Below are 17550 nucleotides of genomic sequence, written 5' to 3'. Positions count from 1 at the left end.
GTAAGTGAGCAACAGAGGATACAACGAACAACACTGTCCTCGTCTAATGCATACGACACGGGTCCTTATTACTGTTGCACCTGGTATGAATAAAACACGCACATACGGCTCATTTACAAAAAAAACAACAACAAAAATGACATGAAATTATGCATTGGCTCCAGTTGCTCAGATGGAAGAAAAATCTATTACAGAATTTAATATAGATTTTTTTTAAATAGCATTTTTATGTGGTAATTATAAATATTTCAATGTTTTATTAATATTTTATTTATACTCCGTTTAATAATATATCATTTTTACTTTTTGTAATTTCAATATTTGAATATTATTTTAAATATATATATTTTAAATATTAAATAAATTCAATATTATTTCAAATGTATAGTGTGTATATATATATATTGTATTTTTTGGAAAACGAATAATAATTCAAATACATATTTATGAATTACATTTTATTTAATAATTTCACACTAAAACAATGTTAAATTGACATTTGCATTCATACACATGCACAGACAAGGCACACCCCTATAATTCTCATGACCTGGAATTAGCATGTCATATTTTTGTGCATCAGTTCACAGTACTACAATTAGCGCTGCTCAGAGCGCTGTGATTGGTCCACTGCTGTCAGTGCATTAGACAGGCACAGCTGGTATCTTCAGTTGTTTCTCTGGGTGTTGTCCATTTATAATGTTCGTCTTTCATTGACTCCTACTGTAAGTCATAAGAAGCTATAAGGCCATTGTTGCACGGTCAGAGTTGGACCCCTGACCCCCTTACCCCCACCCCTTCTCTTTTCTAATGTGTGCAGTTTAGTAGATTCCTAGTGTAAGCCCTGGGACAACCCCTCTCCTCTCCTGTAGCCGTGCACCCTATCATACTGCACTGAGCACGAATTCACACGATTTCAAATTTCCATTTGAAAATGAATACGGAAACATTGGCAAGGTCAGCCAGGTCAAACAGATGTGTGTGTGTGTGTGTGTGTGTGTGGGGTGCACCATTTCCATTAACTTTAAGAATGACCTCAAGCGAGCATAAGTATCTTTACCCTTCTCCATCTAAAGCGTAGATATTCTTATTGAATTGATTTTTATTTTAAGTTTATGCGTTCTTGCAGCCACTTTTGTAAATGAAGCTTTTTTAAAGCAGGTTTGATTTGGCTCCAACACCCTTGGTGAAGTTACCATGCTGAAAGGTGATAGATTACTTCAAAAAACTGGTAAATTAAATACTTATCTTCTCTTTTCATTGCCATTATAGATTGTCACTGTCAGCGTAAAAACTCATTTGAATTATGTGTTAAACAAGTATACAGCTGAAATGAAGGGCAAAGTATGGCATGCAAAAAGTGTTTTTGCTGTTAAGGATTAGTTCATTGTCACAAAAAATGAGATTACTGTCTTGATTTTTTTATTTTTTATTGCACTTGCAGTCTGAACAGGTTTATTAATGTTTTAATGAGAGTTCAGCTAGAATTTTTAAAGTGAAGCATATTCAGTTTTTGCAGTTTCACTAAAACAATCCCATTCATAGATTACTGTGCCGCCCCCTATTGTCTGGATATATTATTCATGATGCAAAATGTACTATTCATTCATAATTGACTGTATGGTGGCCCTGCTGGGACAGAAAGGACTGTGAGAGGAGATGGGAGTGTCTGTTGTACAGTAATGACGTTGAGATGCTTTAAAAGGCAAAGAAACACTTTCTTTTCTTTTTAAACATCCAGCCCTGAACTGTCCCTTGCGGGTCTTCCGTTAGGTTCCCGTGGAAAAAGCGGGCCCTCCCAGAAGAAGTGCCACCCCCACAGTGCGTCCACACATCCCGGGGTCCGGCCCCGCAGCCCAGGGGCCCGGCCGTCCCGTCCGGCGCCCCCGAGCTGACTCTAAGAAAACAGGACTGCTCTCCAAAGGAAAGAATCTATTGAAAAGGCTTGGTGCTGTCAAATAGTTTCACATACAGTAACCTTCCTCACAGCAGTCTGGGTTAAGGGAAAAAGTTGGAGAAGGTGGGGAAAAGAAAATAACACTTCTCCCATCTTCTGTTTCTGTAATCACATGGGCATGGAGAAAAGAGAAAGGGAAATGGTAGAAACTAGGGCTTTCATGACCAAGACTTCAGCTTTATCCCATTGAAACTGTAACTCCAAACAGTCCTGTTTGCCCATGTTTAATTCCCTAAAAGCACAGAATTGCTCGCTAAGTTACTATGATGTCTGGTCATAAATATACAGTACAAAGGATAATAAAATAGAATTTATGTTTATTAAAATAGAATATTTTATAAATTTTAAGGGTTTGATGAATTACGTAATAACACTATTATTATTATTTGACAGCAGTAATACACATAAAAATATTTTAATATCCCTTAAATTGAATACAATTAAACATTCATTTAATGTAACAATTATGATAATAATTATTATTATTATAAAACTATTTTTGGCACATTTTAGATCTTCTTGACTTCCTTTTCTAAGAGAAAGATAACCTAGCACAAATTTTTAGGCGTTAGCACAAATATGAAATGTGGGTTTTGCAGTGACTAAACACTGCTTATATTTCTAGGGGGGAGGGGGGGAATTCTGCCACTTTTGACTGGATTGTTTTAGCACTAAACGGTCATGAAACTCCTAGCGGAGCCTCGTCATATTTGCCTTATTCAATGCACAATGGTTTGTGTCGTGTCCAGTCATTTGGGTGAGATTCGTCTGTCTGTGTCATGTGCAGTCATGTAGATGTTTTCCTTCTCATGAAAAAGCAGTGTATTTCAAATCTGTGTGGCCAGGTGTTGTGTTGTTTTTTGCAATGCGTGTCAAAAGTAGGAAGGAGGGACTCGAACCTTGTTTAAACACTTTGGAAAGAACAAATGTCTGTTTAAATGGCTCAAAAATCCATTCGCATGTAAATTGCGTGACCGAATGCAACAATTTACATAAGAATGTTTTTATATATGATTTACACAGTAGTTCTGTATGTTTTCACAAACAAAGCCCTTAATTTACGCTTATTTAGCACAACTCGTTTCACATGAATCAGTTTGATTTTTGGCTCACTGATGCCTCTCATTTGAATAAAACGATGCACATATTCTGTACTTGATGAGGATGAAGGAAATGAGCAATTGTGAATGTATGGCCAAGGAAAATCTTTCCGGAAATATTTTCCAATATGTGATCCGTCTGATCCCGTCTGTACTGTATTTGTTCTCCATACATCGTTCATCTTTTCTTTTTTCTTTCTTTTTTTGTCATTTCACCCCTACATTTTGCCCTAAACAAACATACTAAAGTAGGTTTGCAAGGATTGACCGAGACTGCCAAAAAACAAAATAAAATTTAAAAAAAAACAGGAATGTATGAGAAACATTCTGTATATCTTGTACAATTTACAGCCAAATTCCAGGCATTTTAATTCATCGGAATAACTGTATATTTTTTGCCGAGTCATTTAATCATATGTTACAGAACATCGCTTCTACATGTTTGAGTGACTGCTGCTCTTTTTGTACTTTTGTCCATTTGTACATTCTTTTTAAATGTTTATACTTGCTTTTCAGACTGCCTTTTTTGTACATTAAACTTTATAATCTGACAGTGCAAGCTATCCTCATGGTGTCTTCAAACCATAATGTTTTAAAGTCTGCAATTGTGTGCTAGCTTTATGAAAAAGAATTATAAGCCTATATTGATGGTTATCAAATATTGTGCGAGTGTGCATGTGCAGTTTTATATCAAAATAAATTTGATATTTTATACACACTGTTGTAACGTGTTTATTTTACTAACCCAACCCGAGTCTACAGTTTTACAGGTGAGTGATGCATTATGGTGAGGGTTGATACAATATAATCATGTACTTCCAATAGATGGCGCCCAAAGTCAAGAATTGCCTGCTTTTGGTAGTGATTTACCTCCCTTTAAGGTGTGTACCAATTGTTTTATTCTTTAACGTCACATACTACATTGTAAAGTCAAAGGCCTTTCTCTTTCTCTCTCATACACACTGAAAGATGATATAAACGTATATACCTGCACAAACTCGTTTGTCCCTTCATGCATATTTTACCAGAACAACTAACCACATTTTCATGTATTTGTTTTTTGCTCTGCAGCCCCACCTTTTAGCATTTTTAATCTACAGATGACATCATTACATATTTCACGCGTCCAGAGGCTAAGAAAAAGTGTGTGGAATGGTGCCAGAGCTTATCCTCCTGGGTGCCAAGAGTGAATTTCTCTGACACCATAAGTCACAGTTTTAAGTCTGGGTGTCCCGTAAAGAGCAGATTTGGGGCTTTTCAGAGATAGCATTTGTTTTTAGGTTTCACCAGGACAACAACTTCTCCTTGGTCTTTAAAAATGACTGAATGATCAAATTTAGCACTCTAACGGAAATATTATATTTTGTAATAATCATTTAAATCTGACAATTTTTTTCTAATTGTTTGTTATAAATCAATGGGGTTTCTAATCAAAATATGACTTTCTGTTACTACAAAAAAAATGTATTTGTCCTCTATTGAGGACAATTGGACTTGCATCATGATTATTGGGCATTTTGGGAGACACAAGTGAATAGGGAGTGAAATTACATCAATATTCCTATAAAATATGTTGCCACTTGCCAACTATTATTCTCATTATTACACTTATTTTTGCATTGCATGTTGCTCCAAGAAGACATTCATATGCAAATTAGATAGTGTAGATTATAGATACATTGCATGAAATGGGAAAACCCATGTATGGCCATTTTACCCACATATTGCATAAAGTAAAATGGTATATCAATCCATTCCGTTATATGTTTCATAACATTGTTGAGAATATATTTTAACCAAGTTTGGTTTAAAAAAAAAATCCTGAAACCTGAAAATTGATTGGTGAATGAAAAAAAAAATACATGTAATTTCATGTCATTTTATTTTTTACACAACTGAGTCCCAGTGTCCACCTATGAGGACAAAGCATAGCATAGCCTATGAATAAAATATAATTTTTCAAAAAAAAAAGTTTTCCATTTGTTTCTTATGCTCTAAAAGTAAACAATGTAATGACGAGGGGAAAAAATAGCCTGCTAAATTCACTTTTTTTCCTGGGGTCTACTCAAAATGGGCCAATTTACATTTTAAATTTGTTAATCCAGATCGTTGAAGAAGACGTTGTCACTTGGTGGATGTTACTATTCTCAACGCTGCTCATGATGGACCAATCAATGTACTTGATTCCTATCTAAGGTTATAGAGATTGAGGAACGGGTGTCAGGTTTCTTGTAATGACCAGATTTATACTGTAACTCTAATGTAAGAACATCTGTAGTAAGACAAACATGTTCTGATTTTTTAAATGCGCATCAATGGATGGACTCGGCTTTCTTGAGCCTGCACGCGCCCCCTGCAGGAACACAACTTCGTGTCCCATAGGAAAGAGTTATGTAGTAGCATTTACCGCCCAATGGGCTCAACCCACTGATGAGAGCGCGAGCTCAGCGCTTGTTCTTCATCTTCATCAAAGCTCGAGCGCAGCGCGCGATACTAACGGACTCTAAAACGATGGATTACAAACTCTGAATTTAGTTAGCAATAACAAGTCATCTATATTCCTTCTGCTAATTTTGAACGTCATATTCTGACGTAGGCTATTCATAACTTTTTTCCTTAGCAAAATACCCTTAAAATCTCTTTACTCTGATATAAGCGCAATGATTTGTTCGTTTACTACCATTAACGGCGCAATATAGATTTGAAGCTTGTGACTTTCTTTTGTTTGCTGAAAACTCTTTTTAAAAAACAATGGACTTAATATACTGTAAAGTCCTACTGACTCTCCTGAGCGTATTTCAGGTAAGATTATTTTTATGGACAGAAGAAACATTTGTTTTTTAATATAGTTTTGATGTGGTTTTAATATAAGTTGTTGTTTTGTTTAGTTTTTTCAGGTTCGTAGTGACACTGTATCATCAAAACATCCAGGTAAAATTAATTAACACTTTTTTTTCTTCAGAACTCGTAGAAATGTGTCAAAAAAACGTATATTTTGGTACATTTAGATCATATTCGTTATTTTGTTTAACTTTAGGCCTACACTTAATAAACATTAATCTTAAATGGAACTGCATGAATGTTTTTTTTTGTGTTGAATTTAAAAGGTTCATTTAATTCAGTGCAACCTTTATTGAGGCTATATTTACATACAATTTATAGTTTCTACTGTCGATTTAAAGACAAATTATTGAAATGTCGTCTTTTTAATGTCCCATTTGCTTGTCCTGAAACGCTGAATACGTCACTGTAATCTCAGCGATAAACAACGGATTGAGATTTACTGTAAATCTGTTTTCGTTTAACGTCAATGTTTAAATTCATTTCACTATCCACAATAGAGACCAACAAACTCCTTCCTTTATCCACAACAACACTTTCTGCTCGAAATATACTCTAAAACGTATCTAGTTTTGTAAAAATACGTTGTATTGATGGAGGTAAATTGTAAACAAAACTAAAACTAAACAGGCTGTAAGTAATAGTAATATATTAATTAAGAGTTAATAAATCTCTTTAAAAATTAAAAAGATTTAACTTATCATTTATCGCCATGGAAGTTAATGGAATTTTGATAATTTTGTTTCATTATAGAAATATTTATTAACAACTAAAATGGCTGTCTTTGCATTCAGAAAGAAAATTCAAGATTTGCTTGATTCTCAAAAGACAAGTGTATAGGGATTTCCTTACAGTCCAGGTTAAGCGGACAAGTCTGACCTGGACTGAACCAGTGCTAAACAGTAGAACTGTCTCAAGATAATTTCCATAACTCTGTTAGCCTAAGAATAAACAGATAACAATCAAGCTCAGAAACGTTTAAATGAAGATGCTGGATTGAGACTCTCGCTATAATGTTGTTGTTTTTTTCATTTGTGTACAGTATTTGCATTGATGTACATGCATGGATGTGTGTTGTGCTCAGGCCTGCAGGTGCTGGCCACGGCTTCACACTACTGGCCCCTGGATTCAGTGGAAGGGATCCACGGTCTTTCGGACGAGATTGGGAACAGAACAGGTCATGTTAATGGGACTAACATAAGTATGTGAACATGTCACACCTGCTTTTCTTTCTTTCTTTCTTTCTTTCTTTCTTTCTTTCTTTCTTTCTTTCTTTCTTTCTTTCTTTCTTTCTTTCTTTCCTTCTTTCTTTCCTTCTTTCTTTCCTTCTTTCTTTCTTTCTTTCCTTCTTTCTTTCTTTCCTTCCTTTCTCTCTTTCTGTCACCACAGCTGTTTAGCATTCTTCTACGGTAACGTCTTGGTTGCAGAAATCTCTGTGGCTTTGCAGCTGTCTTCAGTTCTTAAAATGAAATGATTTGCTCATTTGAGTCGAAAAGTTGAGGACTTGCATGATTACCTCAGTTGTGATGAAGACAAATGGCTATGACAATTAAGGGTGTCAAAGGCACACAGTTTCGCTCAGTGATTTACTAGTCCACTTGGAGTTTTAGATAACCAAACTCACTAATATACACCAATAACTCTGCAGTGCGCTTGGTAAACATATCTGTTGAAAATAATGTAAGACAAACATCCACACATCATTCCATAGCTGGTATAGTACAAGTACAGTGTGGCATTTGTTCTGTGACGGCTAATTCAGAACAAATGGAGGGCTGAGAGGAATTCTCTAGGCCCCTCAGCCTTGTGTCGGCACAATGTGTCCCATGTGTGGACCTGAAAGATATGTTAAAATCTAATTGAATGTTACACTGGGTCATCGTGTCTCACAATGTCCCTTTTTTTCTGTCTCATGTCTCTCTACTCATTTGTACATGTGTCTGTTGCTGAATCACCTGTTTTTTTGTTTGTTTTTCTGTCTCACTTTCTTTGTTATTTCCACGTTCTCTCCATCACAGCTGTCAGAATCCACAACCACACTGTCCTGACTACCCATAATTCTTCCTCTGTGTATACCAATGACTCTGCCTACACTAACATTTCCGCCACTGTAGGTGAGGCTCTCACACATTCACTCACTGCCTAGTAGGGTCTCAAAGAACAGTATTAGGGCTTATACATTCATGTAGACCTTGTATATCAGCAGGACATCATTAGGAGAAAATAAACGAAAAAAACTCTGATATATGACCATTTACATTAGAGTAATTGAAGCATGAATTGTTTATTGCTGTTTAATCTGGCGCTCTTCACTGAAATCAAACCTTTTGTAAGCTTTACGAGTGATTTTATTGGATCCAGTGTGTTTGTGAAAGTGAATTTGAAAACCTTGCCCCGTTTTGGAAATCTACTGTTTGCGCTGTGATTTGTTATGTCAGTTCGTTTAAAACAAATGTCCCAGCCAAAAAACAATTAATCAACGATTTAAATTTGATCAGTCGAGCAGCGTTGCAAGAGTCAAGTCAAGTCAAGTCAACTTTATTTATATAGCGCTTTTTACAATGCCGATTGTTTCAAAGCAGCTTCACAGTGTTAAACAGGAAAATAATGCAATAGAATTTGATTCGGCTGTGCAGCCGCTCTGGAGAAAACGGTGATGTCATCCAGCTCATTTCAATTATCATATAGTGACAATGCGGGCAGATCAGTAATATAGTTGAACATTATCTAGTTGCTTCTATGTACGATAACAGTCCTGCAATGTTTCACTCTGCAACATTGTAACTAAACTGTTTACATGGTGTCAGTAAGATACAGTAAAAATACAGTAAAACATAATTCCTATTATATATTTTAAAATGTAATTTATTATACTTATTTGGTGCTTATGAAATATTTATAATTATCAATGTTGAAAACAAGTGTTCTGCTTAAGATTTTATACTCAAGATTATGTGATAAATGGAAAGTTCAGAATTTGTAACATCTAGCATTTGTTATCTCTTTACTGTCACTTTTGATCAATTTAATGTGTCCTTTTCTTACAACCAAAAAAATACTGACCTCAAACCTAAACATAAATGTGAAATGTTAAAGCGATACTTCACCCAAAAACGAAAATGTGATGTTTTTCTGCTTACACCCAGGGCATCCAAGATGTAGGTGTCTTTGTTTCTTCAGTAGAACACAAATTAAGATTTTTCACTCCAACCATTGCCGCCTGTTAGTCGTATAATGCATGTGAATGGGGTCTAATTCAGTTAGAGTAAAAAAAAACATGCACAGACAACTTCAAATGAATCCCTGCGGCTCGTGACGACACATTGATGTCTGAAGACACGAAACGATCGGTTTCTGCGAGAAACCGAACGGTATTTATGCTATTATTTCATCTCATATCAGACGAATGTCATCAGCTCTCCAGACCGCCATAACTTCCTGTGAGTAAGGTCAAAATACCAGTGCGATAGAAATATATATATGTAGATTCCTCATTCGACCGATCCGCGCAGGCACTAATGAGGCATCTATGTATATATTTTTATGACCAAGCAGGTATTTTGACCTTATTCGCAGGAAGTTATGGCGGTCTGGAGAGCTGATGACATTCGTCTGATAATAGGTGAAATAATAGCATAATTACTGCTCGGTTTCTCGCAGAAACCGTCGTTTCGTGTCTTAAGACATCAATTTTCGTTTCTGGGTGAACTATCCCTTTAATGGTCAATCCAACTTGGTAACTTTAAAAATTAAGTTAATTTTTTATTAAATTTAAGGTTTTCAAGTAAAACTTCCAATGCAATTCTGAGAGCATACGAAGGCAGCATTAATATCAGCACGGATTGCTTATGTGATATTGTAATTCAGAATTCCCCCTTTTTACTGTTAATCTAAAAATCAAAATCTGTTTCACAAAGGCATGCCGATACCCTGGATCTCACTGAATAGATGGATGTTCAGTCCTCTGTAGTCTGTACCTCTTTATCTCTCTGCCCCCACAGTACAACTGTTGTACACTCGCTCCACAATTCAGTCTGTCTCCTCTCTGTCTTCTGCCATTCACTGTCTTCACTGAGCACTCTTTTCCATCATCATCTTTTCTCTCAACTCATCCATTCATGAGGTGCGATGGTGCTACGGCTCCCACTGTGATCCACAGTTCCTGGCCTTTTAGGTATAACAAAGGAGGATTTATTGACCAAAATCACTGGCCTCGCAAAGGAACAACTTACCATTGACATCAAATCAGACTGTCATGAATCATCTGCAGTTCAGTTGTTCAGATCGGGGCTTTTAAATTACCTAGATCCTCATACCGGTAATTCAGGAAATCTGCTCTTGTTGTTTTAGTGGATGGAGCAAAATGCTCATATTTACACATACTATACGAGTAAAAGGTTAGGATTTCCCCATAAAGTCTCTTTGTTGTCTCTCAGTTAGGCTATCAATGATTATTCAAGGTTTTGTATTTGTATGAGGTGATTATAAACTGTAAGGGTTTTTGAAATGTTATATCGCAAGTGTTATAATCTTGTTGGTTGGTCTTTCATCGTGTAGACATTGTAGAAGGAATGGTGAATAAGGGCATCTATCTGAACGGTGATAATGGAGCCACTTTCCTTCACTTTGGCAACTATAAGGACTCCTGTATAAGTGATCCTACGCTGTGTGGACCTGCCGGTGAGTTTTTATCATCCTCATGAACTCTTTTCTGTTGTTATAGAAGTGCATCTTTATATGGTCATAGATGTATGAGTAATGTTGAGTAATGTGTTGCTCAGGTTTATACATGATGTAATAAAGGCTAATGGGTCAAAATTAAGTTTATATTTCTCAAGAGCAAATATATCAGCTTACATCAAGCATTTTATGCGTGAAAGCTGATATCATCTGTTATTCATCTGCTCACACCGGTGTGCATTCTTTTTCTCGCAAAAAGGAGAATATGTTGCATTTATATATATTTTCCAGGGCTTGACCAAAGTAAGACTGTTGTTTGTAAAGAAGCAGCCTGGATCTAATAAAGAAACATTTGTTTAGTTAAGTTAGATCAGTATACATCGGAAAAAGAGCTTGGTGGTTGGTGAGAGCCAGAGGATTATGAAAATCATATTAAAAGCTTAAATTTACATTCAAATTATAGTAAAAACTGTTAAATTCTGTATACTCTGTATTTGTAACATTATTTTCCTCTAAGTTTCTTAGTTAATTGTGTTAAGACACCTTGTGTTCAACACTAAAGCTTTACTTAACTGTTACTCCTGGACAGGGATAACGTTCTCGTTCTTCTGGAAAAACAATGAGATAGATTCTCGTTTTGCGATTGCATCCGGAGGTAAAATTTTCTCAAGCGGTTTCTCTGTCTACTCCAACCCTCATGGCGGATACGTGGAGTTCTACACAAGAGGAGACTCCAAGACATGGAAAGCACATATCAAACTCCCAGGTAGTTATTATTTGAGTGTGTGGGGAAAATTTTAGCTTAGGAAATGGAAAGTGTTTAAATGTTTGGGGAGCCAAATAATTGTGTCTTATCTCTAAAGCCAAAAAAAGATTTCCCATGATCTTGAAATTTTGCACGCTTGGACATTTTGAAATACATTCTGGTTTGGAATTACACTTCCAGTCTGACCATAAATATTTTGAATATGGAGTTTTGTGCATAATTAAATTGATTCCATCCAGATGTCCAAAGTACTTGAGTCAATAGGCTTCGGAATAAACTTTCTAGGTTGGACTTGACTTGAGAGTGATTTAAATTTGTATTATACTGTGAAAAAATAAATAAATGTAAGTGTAAGTGAAAAAGTAGCTTGTGTCAAACCATTCAGCTGCTTGAGAAAATAATCATCTCTCTTTCATCTAAGATTTTTCAGTCATTTGGGGATTTGTATCACTCCCAGAATACATCTTCAGTGTAAACGTTTCTGCTTCTCTACCCTTCAAAATAGCTTGTCTTGTTTGGATTGAGGTGCTAAGTTTAGTGATAGTATGCACCCATCCAAAAGTTTGGGGTAGTAAGATTAAAAAAAAAAAAAAAATGCATGCAGCAACGACATATTAACTTGATCAAAAGTGACAGTAAAGACATTAATAATACCAACCTTCTGAATAAATGTTGTTCTTTTGGACTTTCTATTATCAAATCAGCATATTAGAATGATTTCGGAAGGATCATGTGACACTTGAAGACTGGAATAATGCTGCTGAATATTCAGATTTCACATCATAGAAATAAATTACATTTTAAAATGTATTCAAAATCAAATAGAAAGCAGTATTAGTAAAATATTACTGTTTTTAGTGCAGTAATATGCAGCCTTGATGAGCATAAGAGACTTCTTACCGCAAACGTTTTAATAAGAGTGTAAAGAAGGTTTATTAATTACATTATTTTATAGTTGTTGTTTTGTTCTGAAAAGGGTGGACAGATGCTCAGTTGATGTTATTAAATATTACTCATACTCATGTACTGTACTCTACTAGACTAACTGGGACTAGCCACATCATTTGCATATTGTTGCCCTATGGTTGGTTTGATTCCTTCAATTGCTCTCCTCATTTGTAAGTCGCTTTGGATAAAAGCGTCTGTTAAATGATTAAATGTAAACCCCAAAAATGGAAATGAACACCAAGGCCTTTGGGATAAGGTCAGAGCATGAACAGGATACCCCAGGATTATGTCCGTAAGACTAAAACAAATGTTACCAAAGCATGAACCAATCCCTCAAAGAGAGAGAGAGTGAACATTACGTCTCGAGTGGGATGATGTGATGAGACAGTCTCCATTTGCCATTTTATCCCTGGACAGATGAAATGAGCCATTGACAGTTCAGCTCAGAGTTTCTGTATGTCTTATTGGCTTCATTATAAGCTGATGAAATTCATTCCACATGCTGTCTCCAGCTCTCTGTTTCTGTTCATTTTAAACTTGTGTTTTATGGACCCAGACACCACAAGTAGATCTGGAAATAATATTACTATTATCTCTATTTCCAAACAGTCAATGGCTTTAAATTTCATTTGCTCGCTTTCTCTATTTCCTATTGTCTCTGTGCTTTATCTAGGGCCCTACTGGACACTTGTGCTCTTCACATGGACCCAAACGGAGGGGTTAAAGGTCTACATTAATGGAACATTCAGCACCGGAGACCCCACAGGAAATGTTTCCCATAACTATGGTGATCCCTATGCCGATCTGGTCATTGGCACAGGAAACATCGGGAACTATGCCCACTATGCCACAGGTGCCTTCGATGAGTTTGTGATTTGGGAGAGGGCCCTGTCTCCTCTGGATATCTGGATGTACTACAAAGCAATCATTGGTAAGTTATTATGGAGCTCATTGTGACTCAAATCAGCTGTCATCATCATTTCATGTATCGCTAAGTTTATTTTCTCTGTGGCAGCCTTCACTTGTCCCAAACATGTGCTTCTCTGCAGTTGTCAGCCATTGCCATTGTTGTAAGGGTTTCCCAAATTAGCTGCACTTGGACTTTGGTGTCTGCAGCTTGTCCCAACTTGCCTCTTAGCAGATGGTAGCTCTCCATGCTTTTCAATATCTAGAATATTCTTGGTTAATTATGTCTATCTATAATTATTCATTTGAAGGAAAAAAGCAATTAAGCCACTTTAATTGAGCAATTAAGCCATACTAAAAGATCATTGGAAATTATAAGAAATGTTTCTTGAGCAGCAAATCAGCATATTAGAATGATTTCTGAAGGATCATGTGACACTGAAGACTGGAGTAATGATGCTGAAAATTCAGCTTTGCTGAAGCACTTTTTAAAATATATTAAACTATATAAGACAGTTATCTAAAATTAATAATATTTCACAAATTACAGTTTTTACTGTATTTTTGATCAAATAAATGCAGCCTTGGTGAGCATAAGAGATGTCTTTAAAAAAAGAATTTGAAAAATCTTTCAGACCCCAAACTTTTGATTTGTATATATAGCACCTTTCCAAATCTCAACGACACTTTACAAATAAACCACATTACTACAGAGAAAAAAGTGTATGTTAAAAAGTAATTGGTGGAGATCAAGAATGTTGGATTTCAGAATGTTCTGTTAGACTGTTGACTGGAAACAGAAACAAGCTGCTGCTTTGCTTTCCTGCTGTATCTCTGGAGTTAATACCCTGCGTGCAGGTTTATTATAGAGAGGAAGAAGCATTTGAAGACAATTTCCTTCAGAGAAACCGGTCCACATTCCAGCAGTCCTCAAATGAACCACATTGAAACAAACTGTTGAAATACCATTATATGTTTGTTCCTGAGTACATGTCCTTGAAGACAGTTTTGTTGGCTTTGGTTATAACTGCGCATATCTTTACCTTATATGTATGTGGCGGCGGGACGAGTTTTATATCAGGGATTTTGTTTTCTTTTAAACTGCAAGTGTTTGGAACCTCGTTTGGGCAGCTGGTTGAGGTTTCAATGTGGCAAAGACAAATTTAAGCTCCATTAAGGCTGTGAAATGGTTTCCATCTTCATTAGTAACAGATACCAGGCCAATGAGGTCTTTAACACCTGGAGAAAGCTATCAGTTCGCATTCCCATTCATCTAAATGCAGATAGCGTAGTTACAGCATCTATACTAGCAAAGGCTAACACGGCCATGCTAATCAGACAGACATTCACATTTTTTAGTGATTGCTTTCAATTACCTCATGAAGATTTAATTTTCAAGTGTCAGACAGTAGAACATGCCGCTAGTTCGACAGTCATGGGTTTGATTCTCAGGAAATGCATGAATGTTTAGGCTATTGTGGTATCTGTCAGGAGTTAGTAAGCAGCAATAAAGCACACGAGACAGGAGGAGCAAACTTCATCCATCTTGTTTACTCTTTTCACTTCTGTTCTTACACAACTTATGACAGAACAGTTCAGACGTTCTGTTTCAAAATAGAAGTCCCAACACAGTTCTACTTATGAACACAACATATACCTTAAAGGGGTCATGAATTGAGAAATCAACTTTCCCTTGAGCTTTTGATATACACTCACCTAAAGGATTATTAGGAACACCTGTTCAATTTATCATTAATGCAATTATCTAATCAACCAATCGCATGGCAGTTGCTTCAATGCATTTAGGGGTGTGGTCCTGGTCAAGACAATCTCCTGAACTCGAAACTGAATGTCAGAATGGGAAAGAAAGGTGATTTAAGCAATTTTGAGCGTGGCATGGTTGTTGGTGCCAGACGGGCCAGTCTGAGTATTTCACAATCTGCTCAGTTACTGGGATTTTCACGCACAACCATTTCTAGGGTTTACAAAGATGGTGTGAAAAGGGAAAAACATCCAGCATGCGGCAGTCCTGTGGGAGAAAATGCTTTGTTGATGCTAGAGGTCAGAGGAGAATGGGCCGACTGATTCAAGCCGATAGAAGAGCAACTTTGACTGAAATAACCACTCGTTACAACCGAGGTATGCAGCAAAGCATTTGTGAAGCCACAACACGCACAACCTTGAGGCGGATGGGCTACAACAGCAGAAGACCCCACCGGGTACCACTCATCTCCACTACAAATAGGAAAAAGAGGCTACAATTTGCACGAGCTCACCAAAATTGGACAGTTGAAGACTGGAAAAATGTTGCCTGGTCTGATGAGTCTCGATTTCTGTTGAGACATTCAGATGGTCGAGTCAGAATTTGGCGTAAACAGAATGAGAACATGGATCCATCATGCCTTGTTACCAATGTGCAGGCTGGTGGTGGTGGTGTAATGGTGTGGGGGATGTTTTCTTGGCACACTTTAGGCCCCTTAGTGCCAATTGGGCATCGTTTAAATGCCACGGCCTACCTGAGCATTGTTTCTGAACATGTCCATCCCATTATGACCACCATGTACCCATCCTCTGATGGCTACTTCCAGCAGGATAATGCACCATGTCACAAAGCTCGAATCATTTCAAATTGGTTTCTTGAACATGACAATGAGTTCACTGTACTAAAATGGCCCCCACAGTCACCAGATCTCAACCCAATAGAGCATCTTTGGGATGTGGTGGAACGGGAGCTTCGTGCTCCATCAACTGCAAGATGCTATCCTATCAATATGGGCCAACATTTCTAAAGAATGCTTTCAGCACTTTGTTGAATCAATGCCACATAGAATTAAGGCAGCTCTGAAGGCGAAAGGGGGTCAAACGCAGTATTAGTATGGTGTTCCTAATAATCCTTTAGGTGAGTGTATATAAAAGGTCATGGTAATTAGAGATGTAAACGATTAATCGACGATAGATTAATTGGCGATAATACATTTAATCAATAAAACTTATCGATCATCGATTAATCAGGGTCATGCGCGTGCGTGCTGCTCAACCGCGAAACACAGGAGGAAAGATTAAGCGAGCGCCAGAGTTATGTTTGGGATCATTTTACAGCAGGAGTTACACCTTCATCTTGACTATAAGTTTGCGTGTGCATTCAAAGCCTTTATTTTGTGTAGGCCTATCTATATCTGAAGTTTCTCGTATAAGATGTCTTTGGTTAAGTATTAACGCGGTAGTGAAGCGTGGCGGTGATCAGCGCATGCAGCTCCAACAGCAATGCACGACTAACAATGACTATGATTGGGACTGTCATATTACATAACATTATAAAGAGAGCAATATTGTAATAAAACATTGCAAGTTATTTGGGTTTAGGTGTCTGTTTCATCGCATTGCTCCAGGAAGAGAGTGTGCACAACATGAGTGGCACGTAACTCAGTTCAAGTTCACTTGTACATTCGCGTCATTTTGTGCAGATAAAAATTTTAATATTATGTTTATGTTGTATATATCTGATTAATCTCATATAGGATGTGTTTCTTTGAGTTAAATAATGCGCAAGCAAAGAGCTTTGTGTACCGGTGTTGCTTCAGTGCGCGCAGCTCAAACAGCATTGCATGACTAATAATAATTATGATTGGGACTATAATATTACATACCAGTAATGAGAACACTATTGTAATAAATCGTTGTGAATCCAGGAATCCAAGAAATCATGTTGTTCCAGGAAGAGCTTGTCCATTCTGCATAACACGCATCTTAGGTGGCGTTGGTGACACGTTGATCAGTCGTTATATTTGATAATTAAATAAGTAATTTAATTAAATGATCAATCACATGGACTCATTTTACAAACCTACTAGCCCTTTATTTAGATTAAAAACCTGTGTTAAAAATGTGATAGTATTACATTGTTACGTTTGGTATTTACTTATTATGTAGGTGTCTAACTAAACATAACTTCCACACTGTCACAGACTGGAGTATCCTTTGTTTTTGAGGTGTTGTTGTTTCATTGTGCTGCGATTCGGGATCAGACTCAGACACATCTTTTAAGACTCATCTTAAATAGTGAAATAACGTTCCTTTCTTGGTGTGCATTGTTCACTCTTTTGACTGGTAATTTGAAGGAAAAATACAATCGCAGAAGTTTTGAACATGCTGATTTGTCTGAGGTGAAGTTTTCCTGATGCACGTACTTGGCTTGTGGGTGCGCGCACACGTGTGTGTGTTAGTCATGCACGTGTGTGTGTGTGTTTTATCCACCAATTGGCCGTATAATTTAAAAAAAAAGCCAGTTCAGGACCCCTTTAAATACAGTGTAAGTCACTTTGAATAAAAGCATCTGCTAAATGCATAAATGT

General features: G+C 36.8%; 1 protein-coding gene across 1 annotated transcript in view; it reads left to right on the top strand.

Moving 5' to 3' along the window:
- Positions 1-5808: 5808 nt before the first annotated feature.
- Positions 5809-17550, top strand: part of adgrd1 (adhesion G protein-coupled receptor D1) — a gene marked incomplete at both ends in the record, with an annotated part of 52536 nt that continues 40794 nt past the window's right edge. Inside the window, 6 exons of the mRNA XM_079826322.1 lie at positions 5809-5859; positions 5955-5988; positions 6983-7099; positions 10456-10578; positions 11168-11344; positions 12966-13223. Of these exons, the coding sequence (XP_079682448.1) occupies positions 5809-5859; positions 5955-5988; positions 6983-7099; positions 10456-10578; positions 11168-11344; positions 12966-13223 (760 nt within the window). The remainder of the gene's footprint in view (positions 5860-5954; positions 5989-6982; positions 7100-10455; positions 10579-11167; positions 11345-12965; positions 13224-17550) is intronic.

Source organism: Gobio gobio (genome assembly GCF_949357685.1).
Source record: "Gobio gobio genome assembly, chromosome: 10".
In the NCBI taxonomy this organism is placed as follows: domain Eukaryota; kingdom Metazoa; phylum Chordata; class Actinopteri; order Cypriniformes; family Gobionidae; genus Gobio; species Gobio gobio.
Note: the sequence above shows the minus strand (reverse complement) of the source record. Positions and strands in the feature narration are given on the sequence as shown.